General features: G+C 44.0%; 2 protein-coding genes across 2 annotated transcripts; one reads left to right on the top strand and one right to left on the bottom strand.

Annotated features, from left to right (window-relative positions):
- Positions 1-367: 367 nt before the first annotated feature.
- esf1 (ESF1, nucleolar pre-rRNA processing protein, homolog (S. cerevisiae)) lies at positions 368-13162 on the bottom strand. The gene is made up of 14 exons (XM_064316816.1): positions 13059-13162; positions 11203-11728; positions 10603-10940; positions 10052-10165; positions 9832-9941; positions 8865-9017; positions 7201-7315; positions 6752-6941; positions 6436-6591; positions 3730-3860; positions 3158-3242; positions 2349-2446; positions 1749-1901; positions 368-1563 (listed from the first exon to the last, which is right to left on the bottom strand). The coding sequence occupies exons 2-14, from the start codon at positions 11717-11719 to the stop codon at positions 1249-1251; spliced, it is 2475 nt and encodes an 824-aa protein (XP_064172886.1). The 5' UTR covers positions 11720-11728; positions 13059-13162; the 3' UTR covers positions 368-1248.
- Positions 12996-19105, top strand: ndufaf5 (NADH:ubiquinone oxidoreductase complex assembly factor 5). The gene is made up of 11 exons (XM_064316828.1): positions 12996-13917; positions 14010-14050; positions 14335-14398; positions 14488-14535; positions 15340-15443; positions 16158-16197; positions 16621-16818; positions 17115-17175; positions 17320-17403; positions 17540-17622; positions 18404-19105. The coding sequence occupies exons 1-11, from the start codon at positions 13579-13581 to the stop codon at positions 18500-18502; spliced, it is 1161 nt and encodes a 386-aa protein (XP_064172898.1). The 5' UTR covers positions 12996-13578; the 3' UTR covers positions 18503-19105.
- The last annotated feature ends 1673 nt before the right edge of the window (positions 19106-20778 follow it).

The following is a 20778-nucleotide window of genomic DNA, read 5'->3' as shown; positions in this document are numbered from 1 at the left end:
GGGGCTGCATACCTTTGTTTTTAGTGGAGCTTAACATTTTTTGTACGTTTTTGTACCCTCCCCTCTGTACAATCTCTCAGATCAGTGAGATCTCTCAGAAATTTCAACCCCACCAGGGCAAGACCCCAGCAGGCCAACCCAGAAACCCCCACCAGAATGCCCCCATGTCAAGCCTAATTCACAAGAACACTGTTTTATGAAATAAAACTTATTAATAAGATTAAACCTATCTTATTAAATAGTTTTACTTAAACTAGACTTGCAGGTCTCACACTCACACACAATTTCTGGAGAACAACAGAGTTTCAAAGGTATTGAAACGTCCTCAGAGTTCATTTTCTGAAAGGCTTTCAGGAGATCTTGGAAATTAGTTGCTATAGGGAGTCGTTGGGGGGTGGGGGGGTCATAAGCAAAGCCTGCCAGCACATCTCAAGTAGCTTTTTCAACCACTCAACCCCCCCAGGAGCATCCTGCGAGTCCTTGAGTGACCGGAGCTCCCTGGGTCAGACAGAGGTCAAAGGTCAAGATCAACTTGACCTGGAGAATGTTTCGTCCAGATTACCATCATCAGTCTGAGTGTCCCGGGGTCTTCAAGCGAGCCACAGAGCGCTGTCCTTTATTTACGACGGTGGCGGCGGCGTTGGTAGGCCAGCTTTCGAGCCGTCCGCCTCTACCCAGGATCACAGGGAACGAGGGCTGCAACTGCGGTCGTCCGGTTCTTAACGAGCGGAAACTGCAGTTATGTCCTGTATTGTTCCGGAGCCAAAATGAACGCACAAGAGAATCCTTTATGCAGCATAAAAAAGTAGAAAAAAAAAGAAAAAAGAAACTCCTTGCCCGGCAGCTATTTCGTGCTGGGTACTTCAAAGACGTTTATATACCAGCACATTCCACAGGGACATTTTCTTCAAAAAAAAAAAAAGAAAAAAGAAGTTCCAACTTCCTGGACAACCACAGTACATAGTGAGAGCTTACATGTCAATAAGACAGTTTCATTGAGAATCTGGTAGAAAATAACTCCATGCTTTGCTCACACACGGATTCAGTGTCAAGCCTTTCAGAACCAAAATAATGGAAGAAAAAAACAGGAAGAAAAACAAATAAAACACTAGAAATCCACCGATACAATGAATACTGCCTGCTTGTCACCCGCTAATCACACACACACACACACACACATATACACACACACACACACACACACACACACACACACACACACACACACACACACACCATGTTGCCCGTCTATTTTGTCTTATGCTTCTTCCTGGCCTGAAACTGCTCCGTTTTGTTCTTGATGGACTTGATAAGCATGGACAGTCCCGGGTCCATGGCCTTCTTGGTCTCCGCGGGTGCGGCCACTTCCTGTTCCGGCTCGGGCTGCTTCCTCTTGGTGGCGGCCGCCGCCTCTTGCCTGCTCTGCGTCTCCTCCCTGCGCCTCTGCTTCTCCTTCACGATGCTCTGCGTGGCCTTCGTCTTCCTGTAGCTGGGGTCCGAGGGGTCCAGGTTGTACAGGTGGGAAGTGAACATGGCCTGGAAGCGGGCGTCTTTCACGTCCACCTGTCGTCCAATCAGAAAGAAGGATTTTTTTTTTTTTTTTAAATCAGTGACAATCAATAAATAGCCTATATTTAGCCTTTTTAATAATGCTCAATAAGGCTCAATAGATCATGTGAGTTTGTCTGAGAATAGTGACCGTGATGAATGTGAGCTGTGACCATAGTCGGTCTGTGTTGAGTACTGACCTGGAAGTCATCGTCCTCCAGCAGTTCGTTCTTCTTCTGCAGTTTCTTCATCTTCCTCTTGGTCAGGTTCTGATGCTCCACGATCTTGTCATAGTTGAAATGCTTGTGCTTGTCATCGTCTTCGCCATCGTCCATCAACAGTGCCATCTCCGCCTGGGAACGCCGACGACACAGAACGCTCGTTTTATTACGGAAAAACCTCACGATGTTTGGAATGTTCACACAGAAATGACACAGGTAGTACGGAAGCTCTTTTCCAGAACACCTCGTTGCAGAGGGAATAGACAAAAAGGCTTCATCACTTGCGATTCCTCTCTAGCCAGACATAATAGTGAGTTACTATGACCTGTTTCCAAGGAGATAAAGCAAAGCAGCTGAAGTAGCGTGGTTGGTACTCGGAAGCACGCACCGGCAGTTTCCTTTCAGGGAAACCAATGATACCTGAATCAAGTGAAGGTTATGCGTACAACAAGGAAGTAAGCAGAGCAATCTGCTGTGCACATTAAATTGGAAGGTGGTTCCACCTCCAACTTCTGTACAAGCCTATCTTCCGTCATTAAACTGAAAGTGGTTCCACCTCAAACTTCTGCACAAGCTCACCTTCCGTTTTTCAAGTTCCTCTTCCTCCTCTGGAGTCCTCTCCGCTTCCTTCGATTTTTTGTTCTTCGATTTTGACTTGCTTTTCAGCGCTGCCGTTCCTGTGCGTGAGAGAGGCGCACGAACGTTTAAAAAAAAAAAATGCCCCAGTGAACACGTCCCCATTAAATAACCGGGTATCTCAGAAAAGCTGACGTAACCACATGTTCTGCACAGCATGTACTTTTTTTCCGTTAGAACTGATTTAAAAAATGAGTTTGTTAACTTTGGACACAAAAACAACGGACGTTTTTTTTTTCCGAAAATGATTATGATTGAGTAATTTTTCATCGTGCTCGAGTCCGCACATCAAAGCCGCGAACACGAAGGCCGTTTGAAGTCTTTGTTTTGTTTGGTTTTGTACCATTTAGTTTTTACGACCGATTCCATTTCAGACCAAAAAGAAATACTAGACAAAAGGCTAAATTATAAATGATTCAACTGATGAGCCCAAGGGACTGTTCTGACTGAGAAAGATTTATTCCACCATCCCCCCCGCCGCCCCCACCCCCAAGGCCAAGAATAAGATTTTTTATTAAATCTATGCAAGGACAGGAACAGAAGCCCTGGTGGTGCTAAAAAGAAAAAATGTGTTTAATATTAATGAATAAATACATAAATAAAGTGCTTATTTTTTTCCCTTCCACACTCACACACACACACACACACGCAGACACGAAGCACATAAATACAGTCACGTGACAGCGTCTCCATTCTCCCAGCAGGGGGCAGCAGGGCTGTCTTTCTAAGAACGGAAGATGAACGTCGCTCACCTCCCAGCTCCTCAGCGAAGAAGGGGTCGTTGAGGTCGACGTCTGGGGGCAGCTCGTCGTCGCTGAGGTCGGAACCCTCGGCCCCCTGCAAAAAGAAGGGCCACAAACACACACCTCTGAAGCTCAAAGGAACCTGACGTCGGCACACAACACACATTTTTTACTTTTTTTTGCTTGAGGTGAACAGCGGAGAAGATCTGGGAGCAGATACATGTCGAGTCACACTGACTGAGCCGAGCTGTGTTGGATATGGGTCCAGCAGCCAGACGTCATGTAGTGGAGGAACAGGACAAACGAGCCGACCAGAATGCCCACTGGCCACTTGCGACATGGTTAATTGAATTTGGCTTGATCTGTTTCAGTCTTGATTTTTTCCCTTGCGCACCACTGTGACACCTCATTCAGCTAAATGGCCTAATCACGGTCTTCAATCAAGATCAGTAGAACCAGGTGTCCTTGTGCTGTGCTAAAACAAAAACCTGCACCCACACCGGCCCTTTTTTGGGTAAGACCGGACACCCCTGGACTGTAGGTATGAAGTGATCTTCTCACACGACACACAAGGGGCTGACCTGCTTCGCTTTGGCCTTCTTCTTCACCTTCCTCTTCTCCTTCTTCTTCTGGAGAAACTCTTCCCAAGGAGTCAGCGCGTTCTTCCCCTCCAGCTTCTTCTTCACCAGCTGCTCGGTCGTCTCCTTCAGGCCTGAGGAGAGAAGACGAAAACAAGACGTGAAGAGACAGATCGCACATCGCACGGAAAGGGGGGGAAAGAAGAAGAAGAAGAAGAAGAAGAAGAAAAGAAGTGGGTCATTCCATAACGGCGCCATAACTTCAAACGGTGTTTACGCAGAAGAGAGTGTCCCCGTCCTAACTGCTTTCAGACTGTCCATCTGCACACAGATGGGGAGGGGAAAAAAAAAGTCAAAAGAAGAAAAGGAAAAAAAAAAAAAACCGGGAATATGCTGCACATATTTTTCCTCTCTCTCCGTGGATGTGACAGAGACCAGCTGATGAGGATCAGGGTCAATTAAGTGTTAGCGTGAGATATTCGCTAACCACCCCCCACCCCCCCCACATGCCAAAAACCCACCCCCCCTGGCTAGAATGCGCCGTGGCGGCAGTCAGATTTTCGTGTATGTCCCAGCAGGACGTGACAGGACGTACAGAGGTAGACTGCCTCAGTGCGGGCCCTACAGGTTCTTCCCCACTGCGTTTGCATGAGAGCAAGTGCCTCTCCAAAGGCGAGCGGCCATTTCAGCCCTCTGGCGCTCTTTATTTTTCATTCAGCAAACGGGGCAGACAAGCTGGCTTGCACCTCCCGCCAAAAACACACACTGCCATAAACCCGGCTTCACCCGCCCTGCTCCAGAACGCCTGTTTAATTCAGGGGCTGACGGGTCATCCGTCTCAATCTGAAACCTGTCGAAGGCGGCCATATTGGCGGGAACGTTCGCCAGTCCAACGCGCTCCAGCAGCAGCTGTTACGGGGCCCGGTGCGTGTGTATGGTTCGCATTACCGAGTTTGAGGGCCAGCGTTCTGATGCTCCGCGAGTTAGCGACCACAGAAACCCAGGGCTGGATAACTGAAAAATACGGCTTAGTCTTCCACTTCAACCCCGCCAACTGCTCACAAGCGAGACAAAACAACACACAGGTCACAATTCGATTTCACCGCAAAGTTCAAACGAAATAAGAGTAATAAAACGGCTATTTAAAGGCCACAATTCTATTTGTCAAATGAAAGTTCAATGAAAAAAAAAAAAATGTTTTCAACTTTTTCTTCCAACTATTTTTTTCATCTTATCAACCCATATTTGTTTGTGTTTCCAACGGCTAAAGTACATGCTCAGTGTGTTTAATTCAAAGTTTCACTGAGGCCACATCACACCCCGTTTTGTATTGCTGCATGAAGCCACCATGTGTTGTGTTTCTGCAACAGGATGATGAATGGAAAGGTATCTCCGTCAATTGTCCCGTTAATCTCTTGCATCCCAAAACGCTCAGTTGTCTAGTTCAGTCGTTTCGGTTTTCAGGTTCAACACGTTATACAACACAATAGCAGTCTAATGCCACCACAAAATACACGCTAAGTCACTAAACCTTCGACAAAAAGGCTTGGAGGAAGCATACACATTTCCCTATTTCGTGGCACCCTGTTTTGTGTTTTTTCTGCTATTGTTGTGATACAAGGATCTGTTGTCAACACCAGGATGAAGGCTAGGTCAACAGCTGAGCTTAAAGCTTTTCAAGTTGAACTGCGAGAAAACAGTCATCCGCACAGCAACCAAAATGGCTCAATTTAACATGATTATCAGCGAGTTATCAGTCCTGGCCTCACCTGAGGTCAAGGCGATGGTATCACCTTACACGCCACGCTCATTCCTTCTTGAATTGGCTTCTTGTCCTTCTCACAATTCTGAAACCACACATACCATACGGTGCCAGGCTATCTAAGAATTCTGGAACTTGTGTACTTAAGCCTTAGTTTCTTCCTAATTAGACTACTGTGACATCGTGCGCTCACGCTGCTCACAGAGTTGTGGACAGGCTTCATCATGTTCAGAACTCGGCGGCCAAGATTAACATACAAAGGACCACAGTTCCCCATCACACCGAAACCGTCAATGATGCCCGGGTGTCCTGTTAAAACTTGCAAGCAAGACAAGGCACTGTCATTGTGTTCCAAAGTACACAATCGAGCCTGTATTAACGCCTTCCATTTCAAACCCCACATTCATAGTCAAATACAAACGAACGCCATACAACCTAGCAACCTGCAGAATAAACGTTCAGTTAGGTCCTTTATTTAACAGCAGCATTTCCGATCTCCTGTCACCTGCTTCCTGAGGTTATACTCATTCTGCAAAAGGTTTAGAATATGAGAATGAATGATGTGCATTATTTAATAATTCTAATGCATTTGCATCAAATGTTATCCCACCAAGGTCAAATGCGGTTCTGTATTAAACATGAAATGAAAACTGCCCTTTACAGATCACAACTGCTCAGGATGTGACTAGAGCCGTTTACTTCTTTGTTTGTTCAGCAGTCTATTGCTGGAGGTTCTCTATCAAAGGATTTGCTGAAGAAGTACAGCTTGCAGGTACAGTACCACACGTGCGCCAGAGCCACCGTTTTTATACAGTGCTGCCCTCTGGTGGTTGCTTAAAGGCAATGCTGAAGGTTGGACACAGACTGGGAACACCTGCAGTCACAGGACAGGCCGGGAATCCACGTACACACCCCCACAGATGGGATTCTCAGGAAATGTGGCCTACCTGGCACCCAGGTGATCTCCATTTCCATGGCTTTGTCCTGCTGCTTCGTGTCCTGGTCCGTAATGCCCTTCAGGAGTTCCCGGTACTTGGCGATCTGGTCCGAGTCGCTCTTCTTGGTCTTCTTCACCTTGGTCTTTGAGTCTTCTGCCTTTTTGGCTAGCAACAAATTACACACAATACGAATTTCGTTGTAAAACAAATTGTTTAAATTCACATTAAACATATTCCAAGAGGCATGAGTACAACCAAAAAAAAAAGAATACAGCAAAGAAAAAATAAATGTGAATGCAGTTACATTCAAGAAAAATGCACTTACATTTCAGCTCTTCTTCCTTTTGTCTCTCCTCTTCCTCCCTCTTCTTCTCCTCCTCCTCCTCTTCTTCTTCTTCTTCACTGGAAGAGGCCAGATATGCCTGGAAGTCCATGTCTAGGATCTCATCCTTCTTGAACTTTCTGCTGAGCATGGTGACGCGATCGTGGTCCGTCTCGTCCCAGGTGAGCTCCACCTTAGGGGACACAACAGCGCCATCTCCAGTCAAGTCATGATACTACACCGTGAGCCAGTGTTGAACCTGGTTTTGCTTCAACCAAATACGCCCAATACAGTTAGCTAATTTTTTCAGCTAGCTCCTAAACAGAAGTTTCCCTAACAATTCAGAGCATTCAGGAGGCCGGTACGACATGGCTTCCTCAAATTATTACCATTTCCATTCATACTTTCGGGAAATATCTAAAAGAATACTTTGAAAATTTGCCCCCCCCTACTTTTGAAGTGGCCATGGCCGCCGAGGTGAAGTATTTGGGGGTGTAGGAAGCCAAGTCCACATCTGCCGCGACATCCTTTGGCTCCTCATCAAAGGAAACATCGTCCGGAATGAACCTGTTGGAGAAAGACAGGAACCATAATATTTGTGTCTAAACAGAGAGGGGATTTGTTTGCTCAGACTAAGCTCCTAGGCCCAGATTGACAAATTTCCTTTCGTTGGCGGTGAATGGGAAAGCTATTGAGCAGCTGGAAAAGAAAAAAAAAAAAAGGCTAACACTCTGGCTGTGGTTACAAATAAAAGTTTGTTTTCTACTACAAGTCTAATTAAACACAGAGGAAAAACAAGTTTTATCTTTTTCGTAAGATAATGTGTATTTAATCTTTAAGTTGATAAATTAAGACAAATAACAGCTTAGTATCCTCAAAGCAATAATGAATCCATCTTGTGCCTAATTGCATTTTTTCCCCAATAGGTACACAACTTCAGCCATATCAGTATTTATATTGATTAACTGTACAGCGAATGTAAACCAAAGGGAAAAGGTTTTAAACAATTCTGTCAAGTCAGTAGGAGCTTGTGGTCCTGCAACAATGGATTTTATTCACCTATAAACGGCCAAGGCACAAGCCAGTGTGTGTTTACAACCTAGTTTCTGTCTAAAAGATGAATAATTCTCCACTGGAAAACAAATGGTTCCTGCAAGTTGCATAAACCAGGGTCACGAAGTTTCATCAGATGTTTGGAACCACTAAATATGAGCATTTGGTACAAATTAAACATCAAGTCGTGCACTTGTGTTTAATTTTTCCCATATGAGTTCGAAGGAAGTACACTGTATTAAATTGTAAATCCTTTCTGAATTTTCCAGCATATTCTGAAGGCGAAGGTGACTCAAAATAAGGCTGTACCCGTGCTCTGCGGTCAAACGACCTGCCTGTAATGCAAATGGAAATCAACTTGATTTGAGCCCTGAGGTTAATCCAATCAATAGCTGCGTTCCCTTGGCTAGCCATGTAAATCTGAAATGCACAGACATAGCTGAAAATGGCCACCCTTTTGAGTTTTGCCCTGGAGTGCTTTTTTAACTGAAATAAACGCTTAGCCGGTCAGAGTTCAGGTATGTCAGCAAAATCAACACCAAATAATTCTGCCCTCAGATCAACTCCTTCACTTTGTCCCGGATACAAAGCAAACAGCAGTATCAATTCCAGTTTGATCTTCATTCTAACTCCATCTCTGATGAACAGGTAAACTTGAGAGGTAACTAATTTTGTGCAAATCTATTCAAGATGAACAGAAGTTACTCAGCAACTAATAAAAATGAACACAGGTCTTATTGATTTTTTTTAAAATGTCAGATGCTCTTCATCGGTTCTTTGTCATCTTTCTTTGATCATAAAACATTTTGTGAATTTTTGTAAAATGCATGTAGCATCGATTGATGTTCGTACAAAACGAAATTCTAAAAACGCGAACATATATTGATATTCATGTTAATTAACGCACCTTCACTCACCTCAGGACCTTCCATTACCCGAGTTCAACGGCAAAGACACCTTTTCTGACTTCAGACTCATTCTAAGGGTTCCTTTCCATACCTGATACTGATCCTAAAGACACCTTTTCTCACCTGACACTGATTCTAAAGCCGCTGATCCTTACCGGAGGTCGATCGTGGAGCTGCTGCTCTCGTACTCGTGCCCATCGCACTCCTCGTAGATCTTGGCCGCCGTCTCCGGGGAGTCGCACTCCACCACGGCGTAGAAGTAGCGCATGCGCTTGAACTGGTACTCCCTCATCTTCTCACGGTGGACCCTGCAACAAGGCAACAAGGCACACGCACACACATGCACACACACAACGGGCACACGCACACACGCATCCACACACACAGACACGCACACACATGCACACACACAACGGGCACAGGCACACACGCATCCACACACACAACACCACACACACACGCACACACACACACACACAGAGAGACGCACACACACACACACACACAGACAGACGCACACATGTGACCATGGTGTTTCTGTTGGCCTGCCTGGTCTTTCTGCTACGATGGTGGCTATGTTAATGTTGCAAACAGCATCAGACCATTAGACATGCTCTAATTGCTGCTCAAGAAAATATTGGGAAAAGGTAGAAAATATCCCCTTGATCCCCAATGCTAAATAAATACATAAATAACCTACACAGTATTTAGATAGACTGGAGAAAAAGAAATGCTAATAGACCACAAATGCAAAGAACAACAGCATCAGATTCAATTAAATAATGCTGCCAGAAGTAGGCAATCAAGTTAACCTACAGCTAATTTCCTCTCACGCTACCCTCTGTGGGAGATGGACTGAGTGTGTCCCTGCTCTCACCCAGAGTGAGCAGGTCCATAATTACACTCTCCAGCAAACACTACCTCAAGAACACTCAAGCAAAACTCAAGAAGATGTGGAAGTAAACAGCTCAGCAGGATAAGATGGCCTCCTTGTTACAACGATCATGGAGACTGCAGCGATGAGTGTAGCTGCATGGTGAACGTGACTGGGGAATTCCACAGGGAGGAAAGGCATTTAAAAAAAAACAGGGCCAGGTCTGGACCCGAAATTTCAGGGCGCACCTCTCTTCCTCTGTGTCCTTTTCGGGGTTCTCCGGCAGCGTGACCAGTTCCAGGGGTCCCTGTGTTCGCTCCGCCTCCAACCGCTCCTTCCCAAACTCGGAGGGGAAGATCTGAAAGACGGCCCGTCGGAACACACGCGTGAGTCACACTTCTGCCGGTGCCATCACCTCATCGCTAACCAAACAGAACTGACCTCAAACCCAAAGCACCTGTGTCTTACCTTCACAGAGAGCACAACCCCTCCTTTGGGTTTGAAGGAGCTGAACAATGCCAGCAAGTCCTTCGCTTTCAGTCTGTCCCAGTCCATGTTACAAGCCGCCAGTCTCCGAGTAACCTACAGTAGAGGATTCACAACAGTCATCACCACCTTGGAACACCAACCCTGTTCCTGGAGGTCTACTGTCCAACAGGTTTTCACTCCAACCCTAACTAGCAAATTAGGGTTTGAACGAAAACGTAAAGGATGGTAGATCCCCAGGAACAGGATTGGGCAGCCCTACTGTATGTTCTTAGCTGAACATTCTAATGGTAATTTAACTGCTGGTAATTGAAAGCAATTGAACGAGATATAGAATTAATAAAAACAAAAAACATCCCAAAACACCTACTCTTCAAAGGATTAACAGTGTACACAAGAGGCACACTGTTTCATTTTAAAGGAACAAATTCCAAAAGAAAGTCTGCACTATGCAGAAATATTTTTGCAGGTAAATACGGCAACCCAAACTTTGATGGTGCGGGATGGTGAAAGGTAAAGGGGGTTAAACTCACGTTGTCGTTTCGGGGAGCGTCCTTCCACATCTCGCCCCAGTTATGCTCTATCTCCTCTCGCTCACGCCTCAGCTGGTCTTCCACATCATCATCATCCTCGTCTTCATCTGAGCTGGTCTCCACGTTGCCCTTCCCGCGAGCCAAGTCAGGGCCACTGTCGCTGTCCTCTTCGGACTCCACCTCTGAGCCACTCCCTTCTTCATCTTCATCATCATCATCATCATTGTCCTCCTCCTCGTCTTCATCGTCTTCCTCACTGCCACCTTCGCTGTCACCATCATCGCTGGCCTCTACGACATCTTTGTCACTCTCAATGCTGGCTTCCTCCTCTTCTCCATCTGTAAAAAAATTAAATGTGAATACGACCAAACAAAAATCCTCAAACACATTTCCACTGAAGAATTAAACCAATGGCAGAACAGAAAACAAAAAATACAAAAATACAAAAATACCGTATTAAAGCGTTTTTTGCAGAAATTCAAACAGATTACTGGCAGCTTTTTACTCTGCAGTTTCTCCATTTTAAAAAGTCAGATTACTCCTCTTCTTTACTGAAAATGAAAGTGAAGCTGCTCATGCTCAGGCATCTGTGGTACTCACCTTCCTCATACACTTTCACTCCTCTGACGGGGCCCTTTGGAGCATCCAGGAGCTCACTGCGCTTGCGTTGGACGTCTTTGGATTTCAAAGTCTTCTTGTCTTTCTTCACGGCTTTTTCCGGCAAGTCGTCCACCGCTTCTCCTCCTTTATCCTCCTCCTCTTCTCCTCCTTTATCCTCCTCAACCCCCCGTTGGGATGCAGAGTCCACCTTCGTTTCCGACTTCTCTTTCTTCTTCTTCTTCTTTTTCTCTTTCTCCTTTGCCGGCGCCTCCTCGTCGGACTGGTCGGAGTCGGACAGGTTGTAGAAGCGCTTCAGGTCTTCGGTGGAGGAGTGGCTGACGGGCCGCCCCCGTTTGTCCACCGTGTACTTGAGCTTGAAGCGCTTGTCGTGGAACATGGACTGGAAGCGCTTGTCGATCTTGATCTTGCGCTCCTTCTCCGGCATCTCCCAGAAACGCGGGTCCTTCGTCACCCGAAGGAAGCGGTCATCACCGCCCAGATTCTTTTTGTCAGCCATGTCCCAGACCTGGAAGAAATAACATACAAAGAAAATTTTATTTTAAATATCACTGGGACTTTTAAAGCAAAACAGGAACCTGTCTTCTACATCCACACAATGCTCTTTATGACATGGTTGGTGCTTTAAATGCAAAGTATTTGTCCACCCATTGTGTCTTGCCTATTACTGAGTTTCATGGTTCAGACTGTCTGTCTTCATTTGCATATCAATGGTAATATTTTTTATCATATAACTTGTAACAAAAAAGCTAGATGCACGAGATTAGATGTGGACGTTAAGACATTCCACGCACTGATGCATGGATACTCAAATCTGGCCCCTTAAATCCAAATTCCGCCCTGATTTTATTATCTGCCAGGTTATTAACTGCACAATTAGTGCTACCGATTGGCCACGCTGCCTTCACACCTGGCGTCCATATAAATGGAGAGAGATCCGCAGTTCTCGGCTCTAAGGGACTGTTATCTGAGTAACGCGGCACTAATGCATCAAGCTGGACATTCAAAGCAGGCCGTTGCGGACGCTGGACGAAACAGTCAAACATTTCAAGTTAGTGAGGGCGGTAGATACAGCAGTTCTATTGCACTGTGCTTAGCTGTGGTTTAGACCTCAGGTTTAAACCCCCTAGACCACAAAACTGCATTGTAACGGGAACAGCTAGCCATCAAAATCTATTAAATAAGAATGCGTTGTTCCGGTTGTAATGCAGTTCTGGGGTCCAGCGATTTCACCCTGAGGTCTAAACTCCAGGTTAGCACATTGCAGTGTTTTAAGAGGTCTCGAGATTAAAACAATTCCTGGAAATTATGTCTAACAGGTAACTAGTGGAGTGACACTGCGGTACCTTCAGACTTGCATGTTATGCTACACAATCTACGCTGATTAGTCAGATAGCTACCTATCTAGCTAGCCCCGCATATAAATTCCAATTCTCAGAATGGACGATCATTTCAGATTTGTTTTAGGAGATCTCAGTGGCGGTTAGCAGCTCTATTTCCAAACGTATGATCGAACGAGTGCGCTAACGAGTAGTTAGCCATGCATGTAGTAAATTGTCAGCAAATTAATCTTTGTAGCTAGCACCCCTAAAACTATATACCGTTCCATAACGGCTAAAATCCTGCTTGCGATCAACCAAGAAGAATCCATTCCCACATTAACTCAAAATGAATAGCCAGATTGCTAATTTCTCTGGTATACCCCAGGAAGCCAGTGGCAAATACACTCTCATCAGACGCGACAACACCAACAATATCAAATTTATTAGTATTACTCTTATGAGCTAACCTAATTATACAATTAGAATCGTATAAAAGAAAACAAAACATAGCCTTACTGTAAAACACAGATCCACTATTTGCCACTAGACACTTCACTTTAACCACGTGTTCTCCCACCATGCACTACTTCCCTGACCTCTTCTATCCCCACCCCTTTCTTTCCTACGGCAAGGCAGGTGGGCCATAAGGAGCGTTTCACATAACACTGAAGGATACAAAAAATACTGAGAATCCATCCAACTAGGTTTAACCTAGAGTATGTATTCGCATCTATTGCACCTGTTTGGACATTACGTGTACCAAGCCGTGTTTAAATATGAATATATAAAACGCTTGGTAATTGTTTCGCTCGAAAAATCCAGATCCACATTTTAGCACAAGCTGGATCGCGCGGCGTTTTGGTTTCCTTCCAGAGGTCAACAGAGCCGACCGCTGTTGCTGAGTTGAGCTAGTCGGCTAACCATTTAACTACATTCCATCAGTATTGCTGTTGTGTTGTCCACCTAGCTTGTTATGTAGTCCAGCGGTTTTGTCTGTTCAGGCTACTTGCTAATAGAAGTCGTCAGACTCAGAAATATGAATAACGTGATAAGTAATAGATTAATCGGTGGAAGTTGTGTGTGTCAGAGACTGTACAGTACTCGGTCGATTAGGCATCCTGCGGCACCTCAGGCGTCCCCCGTGATTCTCAGTCAGAAAGATACAGTGGCAGACAGATCAGGTTTTCACAATAAGAATAATGGATTCTTGTCTTTATCGCAACATTTGTGTTCAGCAAGAATGCCCCATCGGAAGCCGTTTTCTAGCGGGTTTGGCGGAGCTATGAATGTTTTTGACAGGAACATGAAACGAAAACAGAAGAATTGGGCTTCAATGTTACAGGACACAGTGAAGTACGATTATCTAAGAGATGAGGTGTGTAGCTGTCGCCTGGATGTACAGCCTGCCCCGTTTGAAATGTAGGATATGATGTGGTTCACAGTGACATCCCTGTATCTTTTCTATAGGTTGGCAGCAGAGTTGCAGACAGAGTCTATGACATTGCGAGGTATTAAACGACGATACTGCTGTAGCTCAAGGTTTATTGTAAACACAATGAAGTTTATATGATTACTAATGATAGCAAACACTGTTCTGACAAGTCATCACTATACTGTCGGCATGAACACTACTGTCAGGAGTTACATTTGTAGATCTCTGTGTATTGACGCTGTACCTGTAAGTATTAACTTATGATTTCCCCGTTTAATTCTGCCTAGAAATAGCATCCAGTGAAATGTGAAGAAGGACAGCATATGCATGAATATGTCAATATTTGCAAACATTTCACAGGACGTTTCCTTTAGCCTTGGATGTTGGTTGTGGAAGAAATCACATTGCAGCGCACTTGAGCAAGGTATTCGTGTGTTTGACTTACAAACTCTTTAACTATTTTCTTTCTCTTGACGATGTTCATAATATTGATTTATTTTTTGTTTATTTTAGGATATTGTTGAGAGACTTTTCGTAACAGACATCTCAGAAAATGTTTTGGTAAGTGTGCAATCTAATATTTTACCAGTTGGTGGAGACATAGTCTATTTTCTGTAATTTAATGTTGTGTCTGTCTGAAATTAGCTTGGGGGAAAAAAGCTGTGACTGATGTCCTCTGAGCTTTTTCAAATTAGGCCTAAACACAAGCATTCCTGCTGTTTCCCTCTGCAGTGTTTTCACACATATTACTAACACATTTTTGGAATCGACAGTTCTGCTGTGCACTCTTTCAGTATACTGGCTCACCGCTGACTATTTTACACACAACAAACCCCACAGCATACTATAGGAGGGTTTGTTCTCATTTGAAGGAGGGGCATATCTTTGATTGACAACAACCGACAGCCTGTAGGAGCCAACCAGGTAGCCATGTCATATTGCTGCAGTGATGATCTCGAGAGTCCCAGGTGACCAATGCTTATCCATGGGTGGGACTCCACTGTGATCATAGCTGGCCAATGACATCGCCCAGATTTATAGTAATGTCGGGCTATGGGGCTCATGCAGAGTGCTGTTATCGACTGACCCAATTCCACACTCTGTTTAATGCAGCAGACTCATTTGCACTCTCCTGTTCTCACTCTGGACGAATTCATTAAAGAGGAGAATGTGTAATTGTATCTGTTTTTCACTTACCTGACACCTTCAATTTTCTGTTTGTGAAATTAGCATTGTGTGTTTCCTCACAAATAAGGCAGTTAAACAACATAAACCTTTTTTAAAAAATCTGTGGATTTTGAATTGGAGGGAAGCGAACAAGAGTTATGTTGACATATGGTCCAACACCGTGCCGTGTATTTTCAGAAACGGAAGAAGGAGGTGGAAATGCCCACCCACTGTGTAATGGCGGACGAGGAGTTCCTTCCTTTCAAAGAAAACACGTTCGACCTGGTGGTCAGCAGCATGAGGTTGGCGGCTTTCCCCAATTCTCAACACCACAGCGGCAATAAAGAAAGACACCGTGCAGCGTGTCACTTCCCCTGTGCTGCACAGAGCATTATTTCTGTTATTTTAAATTATTTTTATCTATTTATTTATTTTTAGTTGACCACTTGTAACCCTTTAAGGTGTAAGATCATAAATAGTTGATTATAGTGTTTTAACTGATCATTATAATGCTCATGTATTAATGACCACTGGTAATTGAAAGCAATGGAGTTCTAGAACACTGATTTACAATTTGAAAAAAAAAAAAAATCTTAAATAACCCTCGGTTTCCATTTCGGGGTCAAAAGTACATTCCATAGTCTATTCCAGGTTCTCCCAATTGCTTCCACTCACTACTAGCTTTTATCAGTTATGTCTAAGCACATTTGGGATGTAGTGTCATACAAAATCTCAATATAATTAAAAGGAAAGCTGTTTCCCTTTGGATACTGATTAGCTCTCAATTGCCTAGTCTCCTGTAGACTCTTGCATTATCCCTTCTTCTCTGTGATCAATTCCTCTAGAACAGGCATCATAATATTCATCTGTATGATCGGAGAGCACACAAAAGAAACTCATGCATGATGACAGAGGTTCACACAGACGACAGAAGAAGTAAACAACGGTGTCTCTCTCTCTCTCTCTCTCTCTTCTCCCCCCCTCCCTCCCTCTCTCCCTCTCTCTGGTCCCTGCAGTTTGCACTGGATTAACGATCTTCCCGGAGCTTTCCGACAGGTAGATTAATGTTTTCTCTCACAAGCGCGAGAATTATCAGGAATGTTATGTAACGGCATGGACCACCAGTGGCCCTTTTTGTAAAGATTTTTTCAGTAAATGTCAGGCGGATGATATTTCAGCGGGGAATTGGTGTATGGAATGCGTACCCATCCATTCCATCTTTACCGAGACTCACTTTCACTTTTTTGGCATCAGAGCAAGGGCAGTTAAATGTGACTGGAAAGAGAGAGAAAAAAAATCCAAATTGAGTTTGATATTTCTGGGAGGGAGAAGGGCCAGGATAAGATTGATATTAAGGTTTTGTTGGGGAGGGGGTGCAGGGGTGGGTGGTGGTGTGTATGTTAGGTGTATAAAATACACCTCCCTGTGTGTTTGGGGAGGGTGGCAGCGTGAGGAATTTTAAGGCATTTCTCCGTGCAGATCCAGCATGTCCTGAAGCCGGACGGGGTGTTCATCGGGGCCATGGTGGGGGGGGAGACGCTGTACGAGCTACGCTGCTCCCTGCAGCTGGCCGAACTGGAGCGGGAGGGGGGCTTCGCCCCCCACGTTTCCCCCTACACCGCAGTCACCGACCTGGGGAACCTGATGGGGCGGGCGGGGTTCACCATGCTCACCGTGGTAAAGTCCCACCCTTCATCTCAGGGGAACTTTAAGGGCGATAACAGAACTAACTTTAATGTGAAAATAAATTTTAAAAAGCCATAGGCTCACCTTTACGTCTAGAGAATCTTTGTGCTGCATTACTGTACTTGGTTAGATAATAAATCAAGCATTTATCTTTGACATTTCAAACATAAAAGGATAAATTTGACATTTTAACTGCATACATTTTTACATTGCATGTGAGTATGTGCAGTATGTCATGTATATAATAAAGTGTGTGTATTTACCGTTTTATTTCTTTTTAAATATAGGATGTTGATGAAATCCAGGTACATTACCCAGGAATGCTTGAAGTGATGAAAGACTTGCAAGGTATTTCCAAGCCATGTTCACTATACGAATAAAAGAGAAGCTACTTGTTTGCATAACACACATTTGGTTTGACGATAAAAGGCTGCTGATTTATGTAATTGTCATGGATTCTGCATGTATGCGTGTGATATTTCTGCCCATCAGGAATGGGAGAAAGCAACTGTGCCTGGAACCGGAAGTCCATGCTGCACAGAGACACCATATTGGCTGCTGCCGCCATTTACCAAGGTGAGACTGAGGCCTAATGTCAGGGAGAGTTTGAAAGATACAAAATACTGTACGCAAACGCTGCTGCAAGTGAGAGACGAGAGAGAGACTGTAAAAAAAAAATCTAACAGTCACTGGCTTTTTTTATCTCCCTCAGAAATGTACGGGCATGAAGATGGCTCGGTTCCTGCTACGTTTGAGATCTTGTACATGATTGGCTGGAAGCCCCACGAGTCGCAGGTCTGTCGAGATCGCCCGGAAGGCTTCTTCGGCTCTCTCTCTTACTCACGCGGCTCTTCCTTCAGAATAAGGCGCTCTTTAATAATGCACCGCTCAGTTAATTACAGTGATGGAGTGGCGTTTAGAAGGCCTGGCGTGCAGAGGTGGGCTAATGAATAGCACGCAGATTAAAACGGTGAAAAGAAGGTGGCGCAGGCACATCCAACTGGCGTGGCCAAATTCAGGACAGTAGAATGAGACAATGAAGAAATCAAGGATACCTGCTCACAGACCTGGGTCAAATACGTATTTGCTTTGCATTCAAATACTTTTCTACGCTTTACTTATCTTGCCTGGTGTATTGGAACCAATGAAATACTCTCAAAAAGTGCAGACCCCACCTTCTGGTCATATTGGCAGGCTCAGTTACACCAGGCAAGATCAATAGAGCACAGAAAAGTATTTGAATCCAAAACAAATACGTATTTGACCCAGGTCTGCCCGCACACCAGCAAATGCTCCCTTGTGGTTTGTTCACGCGCAACGTCTCGACCCAAGAGGTCTTCCTCATCATACCGCATGCCAGACGAAGACCTCTCGGGTCGAAACTTTGAATAAACCACGAGGCAGCATTACTGTAGCTGGTGCCGGGGGTATGCTTTATTTTCTCCCAGGTTAAAATAATGAAAGAAGTCATATAAGAATATCTGGTATTCGAGGCGGTGCTTTTGCGTCTGTGTGAATTGCGTTTTCGTTCGCTGTATTTCCTGGGGAAAATCGCTCTTTTTTTTTTTTTTTTCAGGCGAAACCGGCGAGGAGGGGCTCAGGGAGCGTCACATTCGGCGAGCTCGGCAAGCTCAGCCGGCCGACCTCCGCGGACCGATCGAAGGAGGGGCAGTAAAATCCCGCGTTTGTATCTGCGGCTCTCGTGGTAATACGCGCTTCGTTTTATCTGTCGATAAAAGTGTCTTCGTCATTAAAAAAAAAAAGAAAAAAAAAACCTGGTCCGTTTTCACTGCCAGCTCGGCACTCTCCCAGTTCTTGGTGTGTTTCCAGAACTTGTGAGAGACCCCCCTGTACAGTTCAGGCACGTCTTTGGACAGGCAGGGGGCGCCAGTGTACTCCTTCTGCACGAGTAGCTCTGGACCAGATAAATTCTGAAATGCAGCCTATATTCAGGCTAAGAAGCTTCTTCTGTAAGAACCGCTGAATTATATGAAGTGGTTGTTATATGTATTGTTCTGTGTTGTTTTGACTGAGAAAATATTTTAAATATTTTAATGCAGGTTGTTGAACATAAATGTGTTGCAGGGTACTGATACTGTTTAATGAACGCACACTCAAATAAATGTGCAGTATTTAGCATTTATACAGTAACTGCAAAGCTGGTGAGCTTACAGTTCATATAAAGTTTGTATAAAATGTTTTGAATAAATGCATAAAAATTGTGCAGAACTGTGTTGATAAAGTTAGATAACTGGATAAATATTTTATAAATCAAAAATAAATCAATGTGTCTGTATTAGTCTGAAAAATGGGTTCCCCATACCAAAACATCAACTGGATATACAGTACATGTTAAATGATGATAATTCAGGGATAATATTTTTGTGATAACGGTGGTGTATGACAGTTTAGCGATATTTTTGAGAGCAAAGCTGTGAATGACAGACAGCAGACAGCCCATGATTTGTTTGGCGTGTGAGATACAAATTCAGCACTGTCTGGAGCCTGCATATTCAGCACGATGTGTACAGACTACGTTGATTATGTTATCATTATCATTTTTATATTTGCAACTTGTTTTTACATTAACAGAGTCTGGGCCTAAAATGAGACAAATTAAACCCTGATTTTATATTTTTAGACAGCTCTTTAAAAAAAATCTGTTTGTTTTCTGGAAGAAAATCAGGTACTGCCTGTTCTCTGCACGTATCTTTTCACTGTGCTCTCGTCTGCCCTCTAGTGTTCACACAATGGACATAGGATTACTGAGAATATTCTATCACCTTTGGGGGGTTGGGGGGGGGGGAGTTGTACACAGCATGGCTGACTGAATATAACTGAAATAAATACATGAGCTGTACACTTGCGTTGTCCAACAAAACAACTTCCTGGAATTGCATTTTCTAATACACTAGATGGCCAAAAGTACGTGGACGCCTGACATCCAACATCTCATCCAAAATTTGCATGGAAAACAGCCCCAGACCTAGGGGTGTCCAGATACTTTTCATCCATGGGAACTTGCGTGTCTAGAAATACTTTTTGCTGGTTGTATAGAGAACTGTGCAATGACCGCTTAGCAAAAGTTTTGATTCATTGGAAGACAAAGCTATTAATGCGAAACAGTATTAAGAATCACCATGGGGTGGGGTGTGGGGGTGTATTATTATTGTTATTATTTTTTAAATCGGTGCAGAATGTGTTGCATTCAAGTTTCTGTCAGAGGAATCAAAGCTAATGAAATCTGCGGGAGACTGAGAAATTCTATTAGGAGGGTGCGTATCGGCACCAAATGAAGATCTATCTCTCAGAACGATGAGGAGAATAGAGATACAATTGTATTTTGAAGAAAAAATATTTTTCAAAATGTGAGAGAGTGACTGTTGCATCCCCTCATTATCTTGGAACATAACAGTTTGCAAATGAAAAAAAAAAAAAAAAAACCCAACTAATAGCAGCCAAAAAAAAAAGAGGCATTGTTTTATGTCCTTACTTGTGTACAACGGGGAAATGTATTTTTATCTGAAATCTCAGCTGGGTTATTGTCTCGCTAAAAATGACAAATGGAAATAAACCGTGGTCACATGCCTGGCAAACAGGAAAGGCATTTCAGTTAAAGAAGGCAGGGTTCCAAGTGCAGGCATCCAACAGCTTCATTATATTCCTTTTTTTTAATATGTTATCAGGCCATTTGTGCTATTTATTGTATTATCTCATAATTAAAGGCTCTTGTGAAAGCTTAATTAGAGGTGACATTTAAAGATCTGGGATAAATGTCGAATCATTCTCTGGCTTGCTTCCAGACGCTAGCTCGAGTCACTTCTGCAGGTTAAATGTAAAAAAAGCTGCATATTGTGGTTTAAGCACTCAAAAAAAAAATATATTATAGTGAAGCTGAACCTGGCAGAGAGATGGGTACTGTAGTTCAGTGTGATGCGTGAAAGCCAATCG

Source organism: Anguilla rostrata, chromosome 2 (genome assembly GCF_018555375.3).
Source record: "Anguilla rostrata isolate EN2019 chromosome 2, ASM1855537v3, whole genome shotgun sequence".
NCBI lineage: Eukaryota > Metazoa > Chordata > Actinopteri > Anguilliformes > Anguillidae > Anguilla > Anguilla rostrata.
The sequence above is the reverse complement of the archived record's forward strand: the minus strand, read 5'-3'. Positions and strand labels throughout refer to the sequence as shown.